This window comes from Ochotona princeps, chromosome 8 (genome assembly GCF_030435755.1).
Source record: "Ochotona princeps isolate mOchPri1 chromosome 8, mOchPri1.hap1, whole genome shotgun sequence".
In the NCBI taxonomy this organism is placed as follows: domain Eukaryota; kingdom Metazoa; phylum Chordata; class Mammalia; order Lagomorpha; family Ochotonidae; genus Ochotona; species Ochotona princeps.
In genome coordinates, this window is record NC_080839.1 from 47,323,433 (window position 1) to 47,338,636 (window position 15,204).

Below are 15,204 nucleotides of genomic sequence, written 5' to 3' on the forward strand. Positions count from 1 at the left end.
GTCCTAATTTTATTACCATGTAATCTGCACGCACATGATTACTGTAATTATGCTGCCGAGGAAGCAGTTCTTCCAGGGTGGGAAGACCTAAATTTAGGGCTTCCTGGCAAGGGTGGCCGGTAGCTGGGTGGCCCCCGGTGCCTCTGAGCTGGCAGCCTTACAGAGCACAGATGCCTGCCTCCAGATGGGGGATTTAGCTCAGTGACGAGCTGCAGGCCCCTCTCAGGAGCCCCAGGAAGAAGCAGGAGCTGAGCCGGCCAACCAGGAGCCCACCTTCCTGCCTCTGCTGCAGGTGCCCAATACCCCTCATACCTGTGTGCTTGCTCATGAGGGGCCCCCTAGATACTGAAAATTAAGATGCAGCAGCCTTCTCACAAGAGTGGAGGAGCAAGAGGGTCCCCTATACTCACGGGGCTGAGGAACGAAAGCTGTGATGTACACACCTGCCACAGGTTCTTTCCCACCCTCTGAGCCCATGCCAAGGCCACTTCCTCCAGGAAGCCTTCCTGACCCAGCCAGCCCCCTCCAGACTTGGCGTCCTTCATGACACACTTGAGCAAAACAGGCTGCTATGATTCCATTCCACAGGGGAGGAAATGGAGGCACAGTGAAGACCTGGGCTCTACTCCAGATCAAACAGGGAGAAACTGGGAAGCTCTTCATTGCCTGGCCACACTGCCCCCAAGGCCGGGCTGGCCTCTCCGCTGCCTCGCCCAGCATCTGCCATGTGGGAATGGGGTCCAGGGAGATGTGGCTTTCCCTACCCGGCCTCCTGTAGTGGAGGGAAGGTGAGGTGTTCAGCATGCATGGAGGCAGTGCCCAGGGCAGGGAAGGACACAGAAGTGGCTATCCCATCCCCAGGACTTCCCAGGCCTGGTATCTATCCGTAGGACACCCAAGCTGCGAACAGTGGTAGGAGGAGCTGCAGAAGCTGTACCTGCTGCACGCACCTTCTGGGTGCACCCCGGAGCCCAGTCGCCTTGTGAATTGGGAGTTTCAGGGCAATGGGAAGTCAGGGAGGGCTATCTCAGCAGACACAGCGCGCATCCTCACATCCTCATCAAGACTGGCACTGGCAATGCCCGTCTGCTCCCATAGGAGGCCCTCTGGAACCTGGGCCCTGGCCAGTCCTGTCTCTCACTCACCCAATGCAGGGACCCGATGCAGACCTTAGCAGCCATCAGAGGCACAGTGGGGTCCGAGGGCCGCAGCTTCATGCACTCCCGCAGCAGCGAGACGGCGTGGGCAGACTGTAGAAGAAGAACAAGCAACGCTGTCACCTCAGCCCTGGGGCTGGATGGACTGGGGTGGTCCCTGCCCATGGCCAGGGCTGAGAGCCAGGAAGACAGCCCAGTAAGAGGACTGGGGTGGTCCTGCCCATGGCTGGGGCTGAGAGTCAGGTGGGAGGAGCTCAGGGCCTTGGTTTCCTTGTCCAGGAAGGGAGGATGTGACTTGTGCCTGTAGGTGATGTGACCTCAGAATGAAGCTATGGAAAAGGGACTCAAATTTAAACTACCCACAGGGGCTCCCCAAGTGGGCACTCAAGGCCAGTGTTATGGCACATCAGGTTAAGCCACTGTGGTGACACTGACACCCCACACAGCAGAATATTGGCTTGAGTGCTGGCTGATGTGCTCCTGATCCAGCTCCCTGCTAACGCTCCTGGGAAGGCAGCAGAGAATAATGGTCTACGTGCTTGGATCCCTGCACTCGCATCTGGAAGCCCTGATGGAGTCTGGTTCCTGACTTTGGCCTAGTCCAGCCTTGGTTGTTGGCAAGCATTTGGGTAACAGAGATCTCGCTGTCACTTTGTCTTTCCAATGAATAAATGAATAAATCTTAAAACAAAACTTGGGTACTGGTGGGGGGCAGGGCCAGAGGGACATATAAAGGCTGCAGGGAACAAGAGATGAAGCCAAGCTGGCAGAGATGGAGAAAACTTTCAGATTGGCCGGGTGGAGGGGATCCCCAAGGCCTGGAGACTCAGGCTGGGGCTGCTGAGGACTGCCAATGTATGAAGGGAGGGCTGGGAGAGGACAGTGTCCAGGCCAGGCAGGGACATCGCTAGTAGCAACGCTGAGTACAAGAGCAGCTAAGCTCATTTGTATGTAACTCCATGCCAGTCACTGTTCTGGGTCAGGGACCAGTGAAGCACAGCCCACAGACCATATCTGGCTTCTAGTCTCATTTTTGTAAATAAAGTTTTATTGGGCCCTACCTATTCTCACTGACTCCCGTCCTGTCTGTGGCTGAACGGAACAGCTGCTATAGACCAGCAGATAAAAGGGTCTGCTATTCGGAGCCCTGTCCTATGCACCCTGCGAATGTCAAGTCATCTCATCTGCACAACGCTCCCCTGAGGCAGGCACTAAGACCCTACCTCGACCTCAGAGCCCATACCTGGCTGAGCTGGGATCTGGATTCAGGCTGGCTCTAAGCTTCTAACCACAACCTTTACTGCCTCTGTGTGACTCCAGTGCTCAGAGAGGGGGTCTGTTTCCCTGCTACACACACTCATATGGACATGTGCGTACACACGCGTGTGCTCGCTCTCTCACACACACACTCACACACATGCACACTCAGGGCTGGGAGCTTCTGAGTTCAACACTGCTGCAGGAAACTCAGCTTTAGCTGCGTGCATACCCCACTACCTGCATGACCCCAGGTAAGCTGGTTGCTACATGCGTGTGTCACGAGGACAAGTCTCAGATACTGGGCCCTACTAGGAAGTCAGGTTCTCACCCTCTCCCAGCAGCTCCGGGGTGCCCCTGGGAATGGGGGGTGGAGCTCAGGAAGGTTTTCTTGTTCATAGCGGGGCGCAAGCCACTAGAGGAAGAGCCAGTGTCCCCTTCCTGTGTCTACCCCAGAGCTTGTGTCTCTCTCTGACTCATCTGTTGTCCCTGTCACCTGAGGAAGAGCTATGCTCAACCCAGGTGGAACAGACTTCCGGGGAAGTGGGAGTGGTCTCTGGTTCACACTCAGGCCTGCCCAGGGACCCAGCACAAGTAAGGGGTTGTAGTGTCACTGTGGGAAGTAGTGAGGCCATGGTTCCTTCCCTTAAGAAGGGCACACATAGGCTGGGGAGAGAAGGAAGATGCCGCCATCGCCTACACGCCCCCAGCCTGGAAGCAAGGGGGCAGGAGGTCAAGCTATAGAGACCGTGACAGCCCAGTGGGGGCTCTGGGAGGAGCTGGGAGGGGCCAGCAGACCAGCATCTAGGGCCAGGACCTTCTCCTGGGATGCCCCTCCTAGTGTCTCCTTCCACACACACCTAGCCACCTCAGGTTTGGCCTCTGCTGATCTTGGCCTGCGCAAAAATGGTTAAAATATGGGATTCTCTAAGCTGACCCTCCATACTCCACCCCCACGCAGACCAGAAGCTGCTGCTATTTAAGGAGCCATCTGAGGACTCTGCACTGGGAGCAGCCCTGGCTCACTCACTAGCTCTTTTTTTTTTCCTGTGAAGTTGGTTACCTAGCAACACAGCCACTGCAGTTGCCGCGTGGAGATGGAGAGAAGGAACGACCTACATCATGCCGCAGAACTCATTCGCCTTTCCTGCAGGCCCTGGTGCCAGGTGTATTTATATCTGCCCAGCCTCACCTTCTGGAGGGCCTTCCGGGCACGGTCACTGGTACACAACCTTGATTTTCACCTGAGGCTCTTTGAAAAGGTAAGGCCTGAACACCCTTAGCAGGGCTGCTGGGGACACCCAGGCAGTCTCATGCAGGTACTGGAGCTCTCAAAGTGGGTGGAGAATATACTTTCTAGAATGATCTGCTGTACCAAATACATGGGTGGGTGTAATCCTATGTGTGTCTCCAGTCCATGCAGCCTCATGCATAAGGAGTTGTCATTCACCCCAATTGCTCCCTGCCTGGAAGCCATTCCTGTGGCCACTGGGGAAGCCAGCTCCTGGATGCCAGGACCACACTGAGCTCAGCTGCTTCCCAGCAGGGAAGTATAAGACCTCTTCCTTTGCAGACTCTCAAGGCTCTTCCTATGTAAAGCTCAGGCACCTTACGGGACTTCCTGCAGACACCGACACTAAGATGCAGACACAACACCTTCTGGAGGAGGGGTCCCTGGCTTCCTCAGCTCCTGCCACTGAAGGATGCAGCCACCGCTCTGGCCTTGGCCCTCTCTCCATCTGTGCGCACTACTACCAGGGTCCCTTGCTCTATTCTGGGAGACACAAAGAAGCTAACTCTGCCACTTGAGTGAGCTGCCTGCCCAGGTTCTGTGCAAGCACCAGGCCTTCCTCCCACCCTGGCCCACCTTCCCAGGGTTTCCGCCGGAGCCCCTGCTGTCCCCTCTGCCAGGAATGCCACTCTTGGCTGCTGGCCTCCACTCATCCCCCTCCCACATGGTTCCCTAGAAGGTCCCACTCACGCCTCAGCTCAGGGTGGGGTGGAGCCTCACCCTGCCAGTCCTCTCTCCCTGGGCCTTGACAAGACCCTGCTGAGCACAGATCATGCAAGGTACTCAGGGAGGAGGCCCTCTGGGATGGATGTGGCAGTGCTGGGGGGCCTGAGAAGTCGAGTGCCCAAGCAGAGAGAGTCGCTCAGGCCACCCAACAGGCCCGACTATCTTTCCCCACCTCGCCCTGCCAGTCGGACTGCTGCATCTGCTGCTCTGCCCCTTCTGGCAAGGCAAGGCAACGGTGTGCCCTGCCACTGAGACCCAGTGCTGGCTGGCACAGCCCCCATGTACGGAGGAGGTGCTGGCATGCTGAGACGGCCCTCCTCAGAGACAGGCTAGAAATGGAACGTGGCACAGATGGGCCAGGGGGCGAGGAATTCCCTCAGCGCCATGAAAGGGTTCTGGGTATTTACAGCCCTCGGCACGATCTGCCAGCTCGTGCCACCCCATTTCCTGCGCTCACAGCGTCCTCAAGCCCAGCTCCGCCCTCCTTCCCTCCCCTCAACCCTCAGATCCGGAAAGGTTTTCCTTTCGTGTCATTGCTTAAAATAGAGGCTTATATAAGCGTGAATTCAGGTCTGTGGCAAAACTAGGGGGTGCTGACACATGGGTTGGGGGCAGGGAGAGGCCTTAGAGCAAATGTCTGCTCAGGTGCCCCCTGTTCTGGGCAATATGCCCTGTCCTCCCCAGTCCTGGACACATCCATCACACAGTTCTCCCTGCATTCTCCCTCAGTGGGGCGGGGCAGGGCCTGCTGCACCTCGCCCTCACAGGCAAGTCCTTGATTCACTGGGAGTCACAGCCCAAATGGAACAGTGCTCCTCCCTCCAGGAGTCTGCCCTGCCCCCACATGCAAGTCTCTTACCTGCACCAGTACTTCTAAGCACATTCAGGGAGAAGCACCCACAGGCCCTCTGTGCACACAGGATCTCCACCCCAGGTGTCCGCAGGCCTTCCTCTAGCCCTTGCCCCTTGCACTGCTGAAGATTCAGACTAACTGCTAGAGAACAGTCCCAGGTCACCTCTCCCCAGACCCCTGGCTGCAGAAAAGAAACCCTCAGAGCCGAGGCTGGAGGAGGGTGTTGACCTGGAGCAGAGCCCTGAGAGCGAGGCTTCGAGGACTTACCTTCCCACAAGCCACCATGGAGAGGGCCACTTGGTACCAAAGGTGGAATTCTCCAAACGCAAACTTCATGGCTCGCTCCAAGCACTGCAGAGGAGGAGGATGGTCATCTCTGCTGACTGGCCAGGCACCCTGCCTGCCCATCCCCTCCTCGGGCAATCACTGACCAAATCACTACCTTTGGAAGGCTGTCGGCGGGGGTGGGGGGTGATGGCTACAGTTAGTTCCTGTAGGAAACCCAGGGGTTCTGGAGTCCCTGCCATGAGTACACCGTGCGATCCTGTGCTTATGTGTCACACACTCTGACCATCAGCTGCTACTTCTAGAATATGTGAATGAGTTCACAGGCCATGGTAAAGAACGAATGTAGAGACTAGTGAATCAGCTTCCAAAGTGTTCACAGCTGACAAAAAACAGCCAGGAGCATTTTTATATTGTGCTTGGCACTGGTTCTCAGCATCTCACATAGCGGGGGCTCACTTACGCCTCCCAGTAGCCTGGTGAGCTAGGTTCCCCAAGGCTTCCTAGTTCACAGAGCAGGGTCATAGCAAGTGCCAGAGCGGCCTGGCAGGCGAGAGGCAGTGGGTAGAGGACAGGCGCTGGCTGCACCTGACTCCCAGGCTGCTTACCTCTGACAGCATGGCGTACTGGCCCCTCCTGCCCAGCGTGATGCTCAGGAGGTCGTAGATGGCTGCAGCATTGCGCAGGCTCGCTGTGCGGTCCTCCTCCTGCTCAGGCGCCCGGCTCAGCACCACGTCCCGGGTTGCCTGTAGAGGGGTAGAAGGCACCGTGGCTGACGGAGTAAGGGCAGAACATAAGCAAAGATGTGCTCCCCACAGAGACCTCCTTGCTAACCAGTCATTGCTGGTTTTTCTTCCCTCTACAGGACATGGAACCACAGCTCTTCTCATCATCTCCTTGCCCTCCTGCTACCTGGTTTAGGACCAGGCCTTGCATATACTATCACATCTCTTTAACCTACCTTCTCTGATGTTTTTTAAAGTTTTTTTTTTTGTTTTAATGTTTATTTCAAAGGCAGATTTGAGAGGTATCTTCCATCTGATTGTTCACTCCTCAAATGGTGACAACAGCTAGGGCTGAGTCAGACCAAAGCCAGGAGCGAGGAGCTTCTTCCAGATCTTCCATATTGTTACAGTGGTCCAAGGACTCAGGTCATCTTGGCTGTTTTCTCAGATGCATTGGCAGGGAGCTGGATTCAAAGTGGAGCAGCCAGATCTCAAACTGATGCCTTTATGGGTGGCTGGGGGCACAGGACCCTGTCCCTGCTCTGGGTCTCTTGTCCCCTTTGGGTGTCCACAACTCGTGGTTACAGCAAGAGCTTCAGGCCAGGTGGGAGTCTTCCAGGTTGTACACGAGATACAGTTTGACCCTCAGTGTCCTGCTCTTCCTCTCCAGCCCCTGAATCCCTCTGAATAAGCACCCTGTCATCCCCATCCCTTCCCTCCCCCACAACTCTCACCTCTGGCCCCACACCTGAGGGATCCCTCACTGGCACCCAGCACCGCGGGTTCTGCCAGATGGCCACGCGGGGTGTGGATGGCAGGAAGTGTGCGCTTCATGAGTAAGCGATTCCGCACGATTCTGAGGAGACCCCTTGCATCAAAGGTGCGACATCCCCTGGTTCTATGGCCGTGGCATGTGGTCTCACTCCTGCCCACCTCCACACCTGGGGTGGCACTCAGGCCAGGGGTAAGGGAGACACAGTGCAGAGGGAGTAGCTGCCCAGTGGCAAGAGCCGTGAGGGTGTCTGTGCCACTAAAGGACAGGGCACAAACAACACCAATCCCACAAATGCCCCTAGCACCCTCAGGGGCTGGGCTGGGCTGAGGCAAAGCTGGGCTCCTCTCCTCCAGTTCTCTCGGTCCAGTACCACTGTTGCTGGCCATGCGTCCCCGCTTCCCCACGCAGAACCTCACCACCAAGAACTCTGCCGCAAAAATGGAGCAACTGGGCCCTTAAACCCAGCTGTCCCTCTTCAGGCCCACACCTGTCTCCTTCCTTCTACCCACTCCCAGGTGGTCCTCATAGCCCCCCTCTGGGCAGGAACTGCTCTGTCTCGACCTCTTCCTCACAGGGCAAGCAGCTGGGGAGGTGGAAACCTGGTGGTATAGTGCTCAAGCGCAGTGCCACAGAGGCCTGCAGGAGCCTATGGAGGGGACCCACCCTAGGGGGCATGTTAGGTGGGGAGGCAGACCTGTAGCTAGGGGTCCTGATGGCTATCTCTCCTGCATGCCACCCACCCACTGCCCTGTGGATGCAGATGGGGCCACAGATGTGGATGAAGGAGAAGGTGACAAGGCCACCAGGAAATCCCCAGACAGGCTGAACCCTGAAACCAGCCTAGCAGATAGGAGCTGGTCAGGAGCCCCAAAGGGTTAACAGAAGGCAGGGGAGAGGGAAGTGCCAAGAGAGCCCCTCCCTGTGAAAGTCACCCTGTGACAGCCACCAAGAGGGAGAAGCTGAACAGGAGCTAGTTCACCCGGCCAAGCAGGAACACAACCCTGGCCCTGCCCACATCTCCACTTCCAGCAGCTCAACTCTGGCTGGCCAGGATGGGGCAAGAGGTGGTGGGGTGGGGGTGGAGAGTCTGGAGTGGTGGCCTCCTCCAGGCAGCAGCAGGGCAGGCTACAGTGCCCAGCTGGGTGGAATCTGGTACTCTGGTGGGAGGGAGAGGACTGGAAGGAGGGGCAGGAGCAGGCATCTGCACAGGCAGCTCTCCTGCAGTGGCAGAGAGAAGTCTGGCTGGGCACATGCAGAGTCTGCGGATTTCCTGCACAGAACAGGCACATTCAGGGGTGTGGGGGCTGACCCATCACTGCCCTCCCAATAAAGCCCAAGTTCTTCCTGTAGCTTCCCATCCTCACCAGGGCCCGTCTTTGGTCACGGCGTGGTTCCCTCTGCCACCCTGGATGCCTTGTGGCCTCTCCCAAGACAGGTGCCCTCCCTGCAGCCCCCATCCTGGACTCTGTCCCTGGAGAAGCCAGGCCTCAAGCAGCGCAAATCATGCTTGCCAGGTGTTGCACAGCTGTCTCCTGCCCCACCATACAACTTGACTCAATCCACCTTGGGGAGGAAAGGGGGTTGGGAGGTGATACTGGGGACAAAGCTTGGGTGTCAGGTGTGGACACCCCTCCTACCCCGTGTCCCCTGATGGCTTTGAGAGAACAGGATCTCTGGATGTGTCTGTGTCTGTGTGTGGGCAGGGGGGTGGGGTGGTGGTGTCGCAGGTGTTTCAGACCGGCCGTTAATCAGGCCAGAAGCATAGCAACGGGTGACTCCTGATGACTGGGGTCTAGGGCAGGCAGCAGAAAGGGCATTTTCTCTAGGGTCCTCAGTATTGGCATGACCTGGTGTCTGTGTAGGGGAGGGAGGTGTGGTTCCCCAGACAAGGCCCAGGAGTAGAAGCTGACCACATTGTTACCATGGCTTTGCAGCAGGGCTACTGTGAACGCTTGGGTGGTTTTGGGGCTGTGCTGGTGTGTGTGTGTGTGTGTGTGTGTAACTATGGCAACAGGGCAGGGCAGGAGAGAGCAGGGCAGAAAGAAGGAAGCTTTGAGGGCTTGAGGTGGAGCCACAAAGGAAATTCACCTGCAGCTCAGGAGCCAAGTGTCTGTTCCCTCTCCAGGGCCTGGATGTTCACTTCTCTCTCTCTGGGCTTAGGGTCCCCGCCTCCCTGTCCCCCAGTGGCCAAGCTGGGGCCTGTCCTGAACCAGTCCCAGCCCCCTTCATTAGGAAATCATCCAGGTCAAGTGCAGTAACAGACATGAGGGTTCTGGGAACCCTTAGAGCCACACAGGCTCCCTCCTCTCTCCATCCTCCTCCTCCTCCATGCTCTAGGAACAACACAGAACATTCTCTGCAGCTTCTCAGCAGCTGGTACTCACAACCACAACTCCATAAGGAGATGCACTACTCTCACTTCTCCACACTTTTAGGCCCAGATAGGATTCAGGCACTCACCTCCAACTGTGCCTCTGGCTGCTTTCCCAGGGTGGCCTTTCCTGGGCTAAAGGACACTGGCCCCAAGGTTGTGGGGGGGCAAAGGAATTCCCCTCATACTCTCTCATCCAGTAGTCCACTTGTCAGCTTGGCTGCTTGAGGTCCTCGGCAAAGGCATGGGGGTGCATGGAGAGGAGGCCCCCCACAAGGGGATGTCCACTTCCCCAGGTGGGACAGCTCGCAGCCAGGCAGCCCCATGGGGCACTCAGCGCAACTCCTTTAGGAGTGGGATTTGAATATCCATTGTCTCATCTGGCTCTACAGGAACCCCAGGGAGAGGCAGGGATGAACCACGAGGACTGCCCTCCTAGACGATGGGGCCATTGGGACTTGGAAGGACATTGTGCAAGGACCCAGGAATCCAGGGCTGATGCTCTGGGGCCGGGCTAGGACTGCAGTGGCCACTGGCGCTGTGGCTGCCACCTGCCTCCTGGCTGCTCTGCCAGCCGCAGGACCTCCCACGGTACTGGCCTTGGCTTCCTCCCAACCCCAATTCTCTCTGACCCTGAGCACCCATAGGACGCACATAGAGCTCTCACGGCTTCCAGTTACTTCAAGACTAAAAAAGGCCCAGAGAGGCCAAAGAGGCCACCCACAGCATGCAGAGAAGGGACCCGATTAAATGTTTCTGACATGCTGACTGCCACAGGGGCGGAAGGGGGGGGGGAGAGGGAGGGGGAGTGACCTCTCTGCAGAAAACACATCCTGCCCCAGCACGCCCTGCTCAGCCCCATTCGCAGAGACAACCCGCCCCCCCTCCCCACCACCCTGCCACTGGGCACAAATAGAGCCTCAGGATCTGCTGTTGATGCTCCCCCTCAACCCACAACCACCTACACAACTCCCCTCGTGGCAGATCTGTGCCCAGTGTCTACCCCCTCTGTGGACGCCAACATGTTCTGCACCCGTTGCCCTCCCCCACCGGCAGCCATAATTACCACTGGTGCCCGAGCTGCCAGGCCACAGAGCCAAGAAATCACACGCTCTGTGATGCGTCTTTTCTACCTTAAGGGCCCGGCCGGGCCCACGCCAGTCTGCGCGTGCACCTGCCACACCAGGCCCCTGCCAGGTGGCACAGCTCTCCCGCCTCTGCCGAGGCCCAGGGCTCTGTGCTGGCAGCATTCTCACACCCTTTCCATCACAGCCTTCCGCGGAGCAGGTGCCAAGAGCTGGGACAATCTGTGCCCATCTGCTGAGCTCCAAATGGAATGCAGCCCAGGAAGTACTTTTTTTTTTTTCTGTCTTCAATTGCACGGTATCCTCAACCTAACCAGATCTAAACTTCATTGTTTTTAAAAATGGCTAAGTTAGAATTCAAGTATTTTTTCAGGACAAAATGAACATGTATGTATGCAGAACAATCAAATGTACCCGGCACTTAGCGCCCACTTTTGTACTTAATCCACCTGAATGCCTGCAGGAGAAGCCTTACATTGAATACTTTTTTTGACAGAAATAAATTTTAGAGAAAACTGAGGCTCGGCGGGTAGGAAATTTGCCTGGGTCACACGAACTGTGAACGGCAAAAACAAGACTCAAGGGCCGGTGCTGTGGCATAGTGAGTTAAGCCACCACCTGCAGTGCCAGTGTCCCTTGTGGGCGCTGGTTCAAGTCCTAGTTGTTTCACTTTCAAATCAGCTCCCTGCTAATGTGTCTGGGAAGAGCAGAAAAAGGTTCAGCTACTTGGGCCCCTGCACCCAAGTGGAAGATCCAGATGAAATTCCTGGCTTCTAGCTTCGGCCTGGCCCAGTGTTGACTGTTCTAGCCATTCAGGGAAGTGAGTGAGTCAGCAGATGGAAGATCAATCAGTCTCTCTCTCTCTCTCTCTCTGTGTCCTCCTTTCCCTGCAACTGTCTTTCAAACAAACAAATCTTTAACAAACAAAAAGCAAGATTCATGTTGCCAGACGTACAGCCTAGAGCAAGGCGCAAAGTCAGTTTGTTGATGTGCAGGGTCCCAGGCCTCAGGGACTTATTCCCCGGCCCCAATCTCACTCTACAGAGGCTTCCACATCCTTCTGCTTCCCAAGTGCCTCTACCACCTGCAGCGTCTGCCTCAGCTGCTTGGAACAGCCCCAAGGTTCCCGCTGCTTTAGCAAGTATTGTTATGTCCTGGACTGTTCATGACAAAGTTCACTGTCCCACCTTGTTCCCCAAGTGTTTGAGGATGCCAGGTCACTTGCATATAAGGCTCTTTCAAAAATTAAAATTTGCCTTAACGCTTCAGTAGGCTGAGCTACCGCTTTGTGATTTAGAGATCAGGGTGTCTTCCATGTCCCTTGACAGACACACACACACTACATTAGGTGAGGGCATCTCTAGGGCAGTGACTGTGATGGAACGCTTCATTATTCCTGCAGTGCTGGGCACGGGGCGGCACGCTGTAGGATAACTGGATGGATGGAAGACTGGAAGGGTGGATGAACAGGTGCACCACTGGATAGATGCAAAGGGGGTGGGGAGCTGGAGCGCTAGATGAATGGGCGGGTAGAGCATCGGATGGATAGACTTTAAAACATGATTTGACATCAAAAACCTACACTAGGTCCAAAATAAAATCTTCTCTCCGCCCCCCCCCCCCTTTTTAGTCCTATGAAAGTATCTGCAAAGTTTCTATTGGTCTCTTCAAAGACAAGGACTTCCTCAGGCGTTCTGATCATAGCATCACCTTGTAACAAAGCCATAACTGAAGTACCAGCCTCGGACCCAGATGGTTACTCCTCTGAGTTGCAAACCCAACAACAGGGGCCACAGGCTGGGGATGGAGGACCTTTTTCTTTTTCTCCCCACCTCTCCCTCTCTCTAGTTTTATGTTTCAAATAAATAAAATACATTTTAAAAAACTGCATAACTCTTAAAAAGTCTAGGGGATGGTACTGTGGTGTAGCAGGTTACATTGCTGCCTGCAACACTGACATCCCATATGGGTGCCAGTTGGTGTCCTTGCTACTCCACTTCTGATCCAGGGAAAGCAATGGAAGATGGCCCAAGTGCTTGGGAGCTGCCACTCATGTGGAAAGCCTGGATGGAGCTCCTGGCTCCTGGGCTCTGGGTTGGTCCAGCGCTGTAGCTGAAGTTGTTGTAGTCATTTTGGGGGAATTCACTAGTGGACGGAAGATTCTCTGTCTCTCTCCCTTAATTTATGTAACTCTATCTTTCAAGTCAGTAAAATAAGTCTTTAAAAAAATGTGTGAACGGGGCTCGGCAGCGTGGCCTAGTGGCTAAGGTCCTTGCCTTGATCCCATATGGCCGCTGGTTCTAATCCCGGCAGCTCCACTTCCTCTCTATCTCTCCTCCTCTCAGTATATCTGACTTTGTAATAAAAATAAAATAAATCTTTAAAAAAAAAAAAAAAAAAGTGTGAACGGCAGTGCCCTGTTCCCAACCCGCACCAGGGACCCCTGGAATGGGAAACGTTCATTTGTTTGCTGCCACCTCCCTCACTGGAATGCGAGGCCCAGGAGGGTGGGGCTTTTCTCTGTTTGCTGCAGCATCTCTGGCATCTAGAACAGAACCTAGCACAAAGCAGGTACTTCCTCGGCCAACGGCTATTGCATGCACACAGGAGCCCCTTCAACGGGCATACTTACCTCTATGATGACGTCCTCAGAGACGTGAAGCAACTGGTCTTGGGCACTGGAACCTATATGCAGACCTCCCACCTCCCCACCATGTGCTCCCACCACTCCCTCCTTGTCACCCTTGAACCTATCATAGTCCCCTACTGCTGGAGGAAGGAGGGGGGACATCCTCACACACCCAGCTGAACCCAAGCCCAGGGAACCGGGCTTGCTGCCTGTCTGCAGGGGCGGGATTCAGGAAGCGCCCACTTCAGGGGCATGCCGCAGGCCTAGCCCACAGGGACAGAGGCCCAAGGAGCACTCTGGGCTTACCATGGACTCGCTGATGAGAAGGAGCAGGAGCGCTTCCTCGATGTTATCCTTTGGACAGTAGAGGCTGAAAGACACAATCGCCAGCCCTGGCTCCCATCCCAGCAGCACCACCAGCCCGTCACGTGGGCCCTCTGCCCCTGGTAAGGTGACCCTCTCCTGAATAATTCATGGGCACCGGATGCCACCTGTGGCTCTTTTATATGCCCCAGAGTAGTGGTTGGGCTGTAATCCTGCAGATGCTCCGGACACACACACACACACACCCCTTCCAGTGCCCATCAATGCGTTAAAGGAGATGGGGTGAGGGACCAGGACAAGCTCAGCCAGCTGCTACAGACTCTGCCTTCCATGATGGTGCATCAGGCAAGATGCTCAGAGGCATGGAACACCCACATATGTTGGGCAGTGGGTCTTAGACATGACCCTACCTCCCACCCCCAATACCTTCTCTCATCTCCATGGCTCTTGGGGATCCTAAGAAGGCTGCCAGGTAGAGGGCTGGTGCAGGCAGTGGCAGACAGCAGCTGCCAGCAGGACCCCACCCCGGCACGGCCTAGGGAGACAGGCCAAACTCACTTGTCTCCTTCGTAGAGGTGCGGTCTCCGCAGGGCCTGCATGATGAAGGCATTCTCCTCCTTGCTCATGAACTCGGGCAGGGGGTGTGACAGGGGGCTCCAGTAGCACTCCTCACTCAGGGAGTGCAGCAGGACCCCCGCCAGGTGCTTGGCCGCCACCTGGCAGACAGGGAGGGAATCACATGCAGGCATGCATCCCAGCCTTTCCCTAGAATGTTCTAGAACACTCTCTGCTCACCTCCAGCCACATCTGCCCTTCTTGGTGGAGGGTACATCCCCACACAGAGACCTCCACGACTCTAACCCCAAGGGGTCTGCTCATTTTTCTCAGTCCCCTCCTGCATGGAGCTCTCTCCCCACCCACACCTTCTGCTGGCCTTAGGTGACGCCAACTTCCCCCTTTCCCCATCTCATCTCCCAGACAGAGCTGGAGCTCTTAGGATTCGGTTGGGCCCTGGCAGGGTAGGAAAAGGACAGAAAACCAAGGGCCTGACAATTCTTGTCTACCGCATGCCTCTGAGCTCTGACTGGCTCTGACTTTGGCTGAAGCAAGGCCAGACATAGCAAAGCCAGTGTTGTTCTTAGCATCCTCACAGATTCCTGAGTCAACATCCACTTTGCTAGGACACTGTCCAGCTCAGGGGAGGGCTGGCAGTAGATTTTTAATGTGAAGTGCTGTCTGCAGGGCTGTGGTGAGAAGGGTACTGAGTTCGATTGGCAATGTTTGCCATGGGCGAGGGGACGGAACACACACCTGCTGGACTTCTCCCTTCTCCCTCTCCCACCTTACCACTTTGAAATTCTGCGTGGCTTTGGTCTCCACAGTGCGCAGCACCTCCCGGAGCTCTCTCATGCCCTTCACGATGTTCCTGCAGGGAGGACAGTGGTGGAGTGAGTGCCTTAGCAGCCAAGCCACAGACTCTGGGAGGAGCCTGCCAGCTAGAACACAGCTGAGTCCTTCAATTGCCAGAATGGTGGCACAAGGACGCTCTCAAGTCTGGGTCATCACCAGAGAGCCCTAGGTGTCCAGTTTACACCAAGGCTGCGTACGCAAATAAACTATCAGCTCGGCCCGGGTGCCGCAAGGCTTCCCTGCTCACTGGCTGCATCCGGTCCACACTGGATTACACGCTTTCCTCCCGGTCATTACGATCGGGGCCTCGGACAGG

At 56.0% G+C, this 15,204-nt stretch overlaps 1 protein-coding gene across 1 annotated transcript in view; it reads right to left on the reverse strand.

Annotated features, from left to right (window-relative positions):
• Positions 1 to 15,204, reverse strand: part of TTC7A (tetratricopeptide repeat domain 7A) — a 95,513-nt gene that overhangs the window by 40,065 nt on the left and 40,244 nt on the right. Inside the window, exons 6-11 of the mRNA XM_058667982.1 lie at positions 14,826 to 14,904; positions 14,037 to 14,194; positions 13,461 to 13,524; positions 6,178 to 6,315; positions 5,552 to 5,635; positions 1,146 to 1,250 (exon numbers count right to left, since the gene is read on the reverse strand). Coding sequence (XP_058523965.1) covers positions 1,146 to 1,250; positions 5,552 to 5,635; positions 6,178 to 6,315; positions 13,461 to 13,524; positions 14,037 to 14,194; positions 14,826 to 14,904 — 628 coding nt within the window. The remainder of the gene's footprint in view (positions 1 to 1,145; positions 1,251 to 5,551; positions 5,636 to 6,177; positions 6,316 to 13,460; positions 13,525 to 14,036; positions 14,195 to 14,825; positions 14,905 to 15,204) is intronic.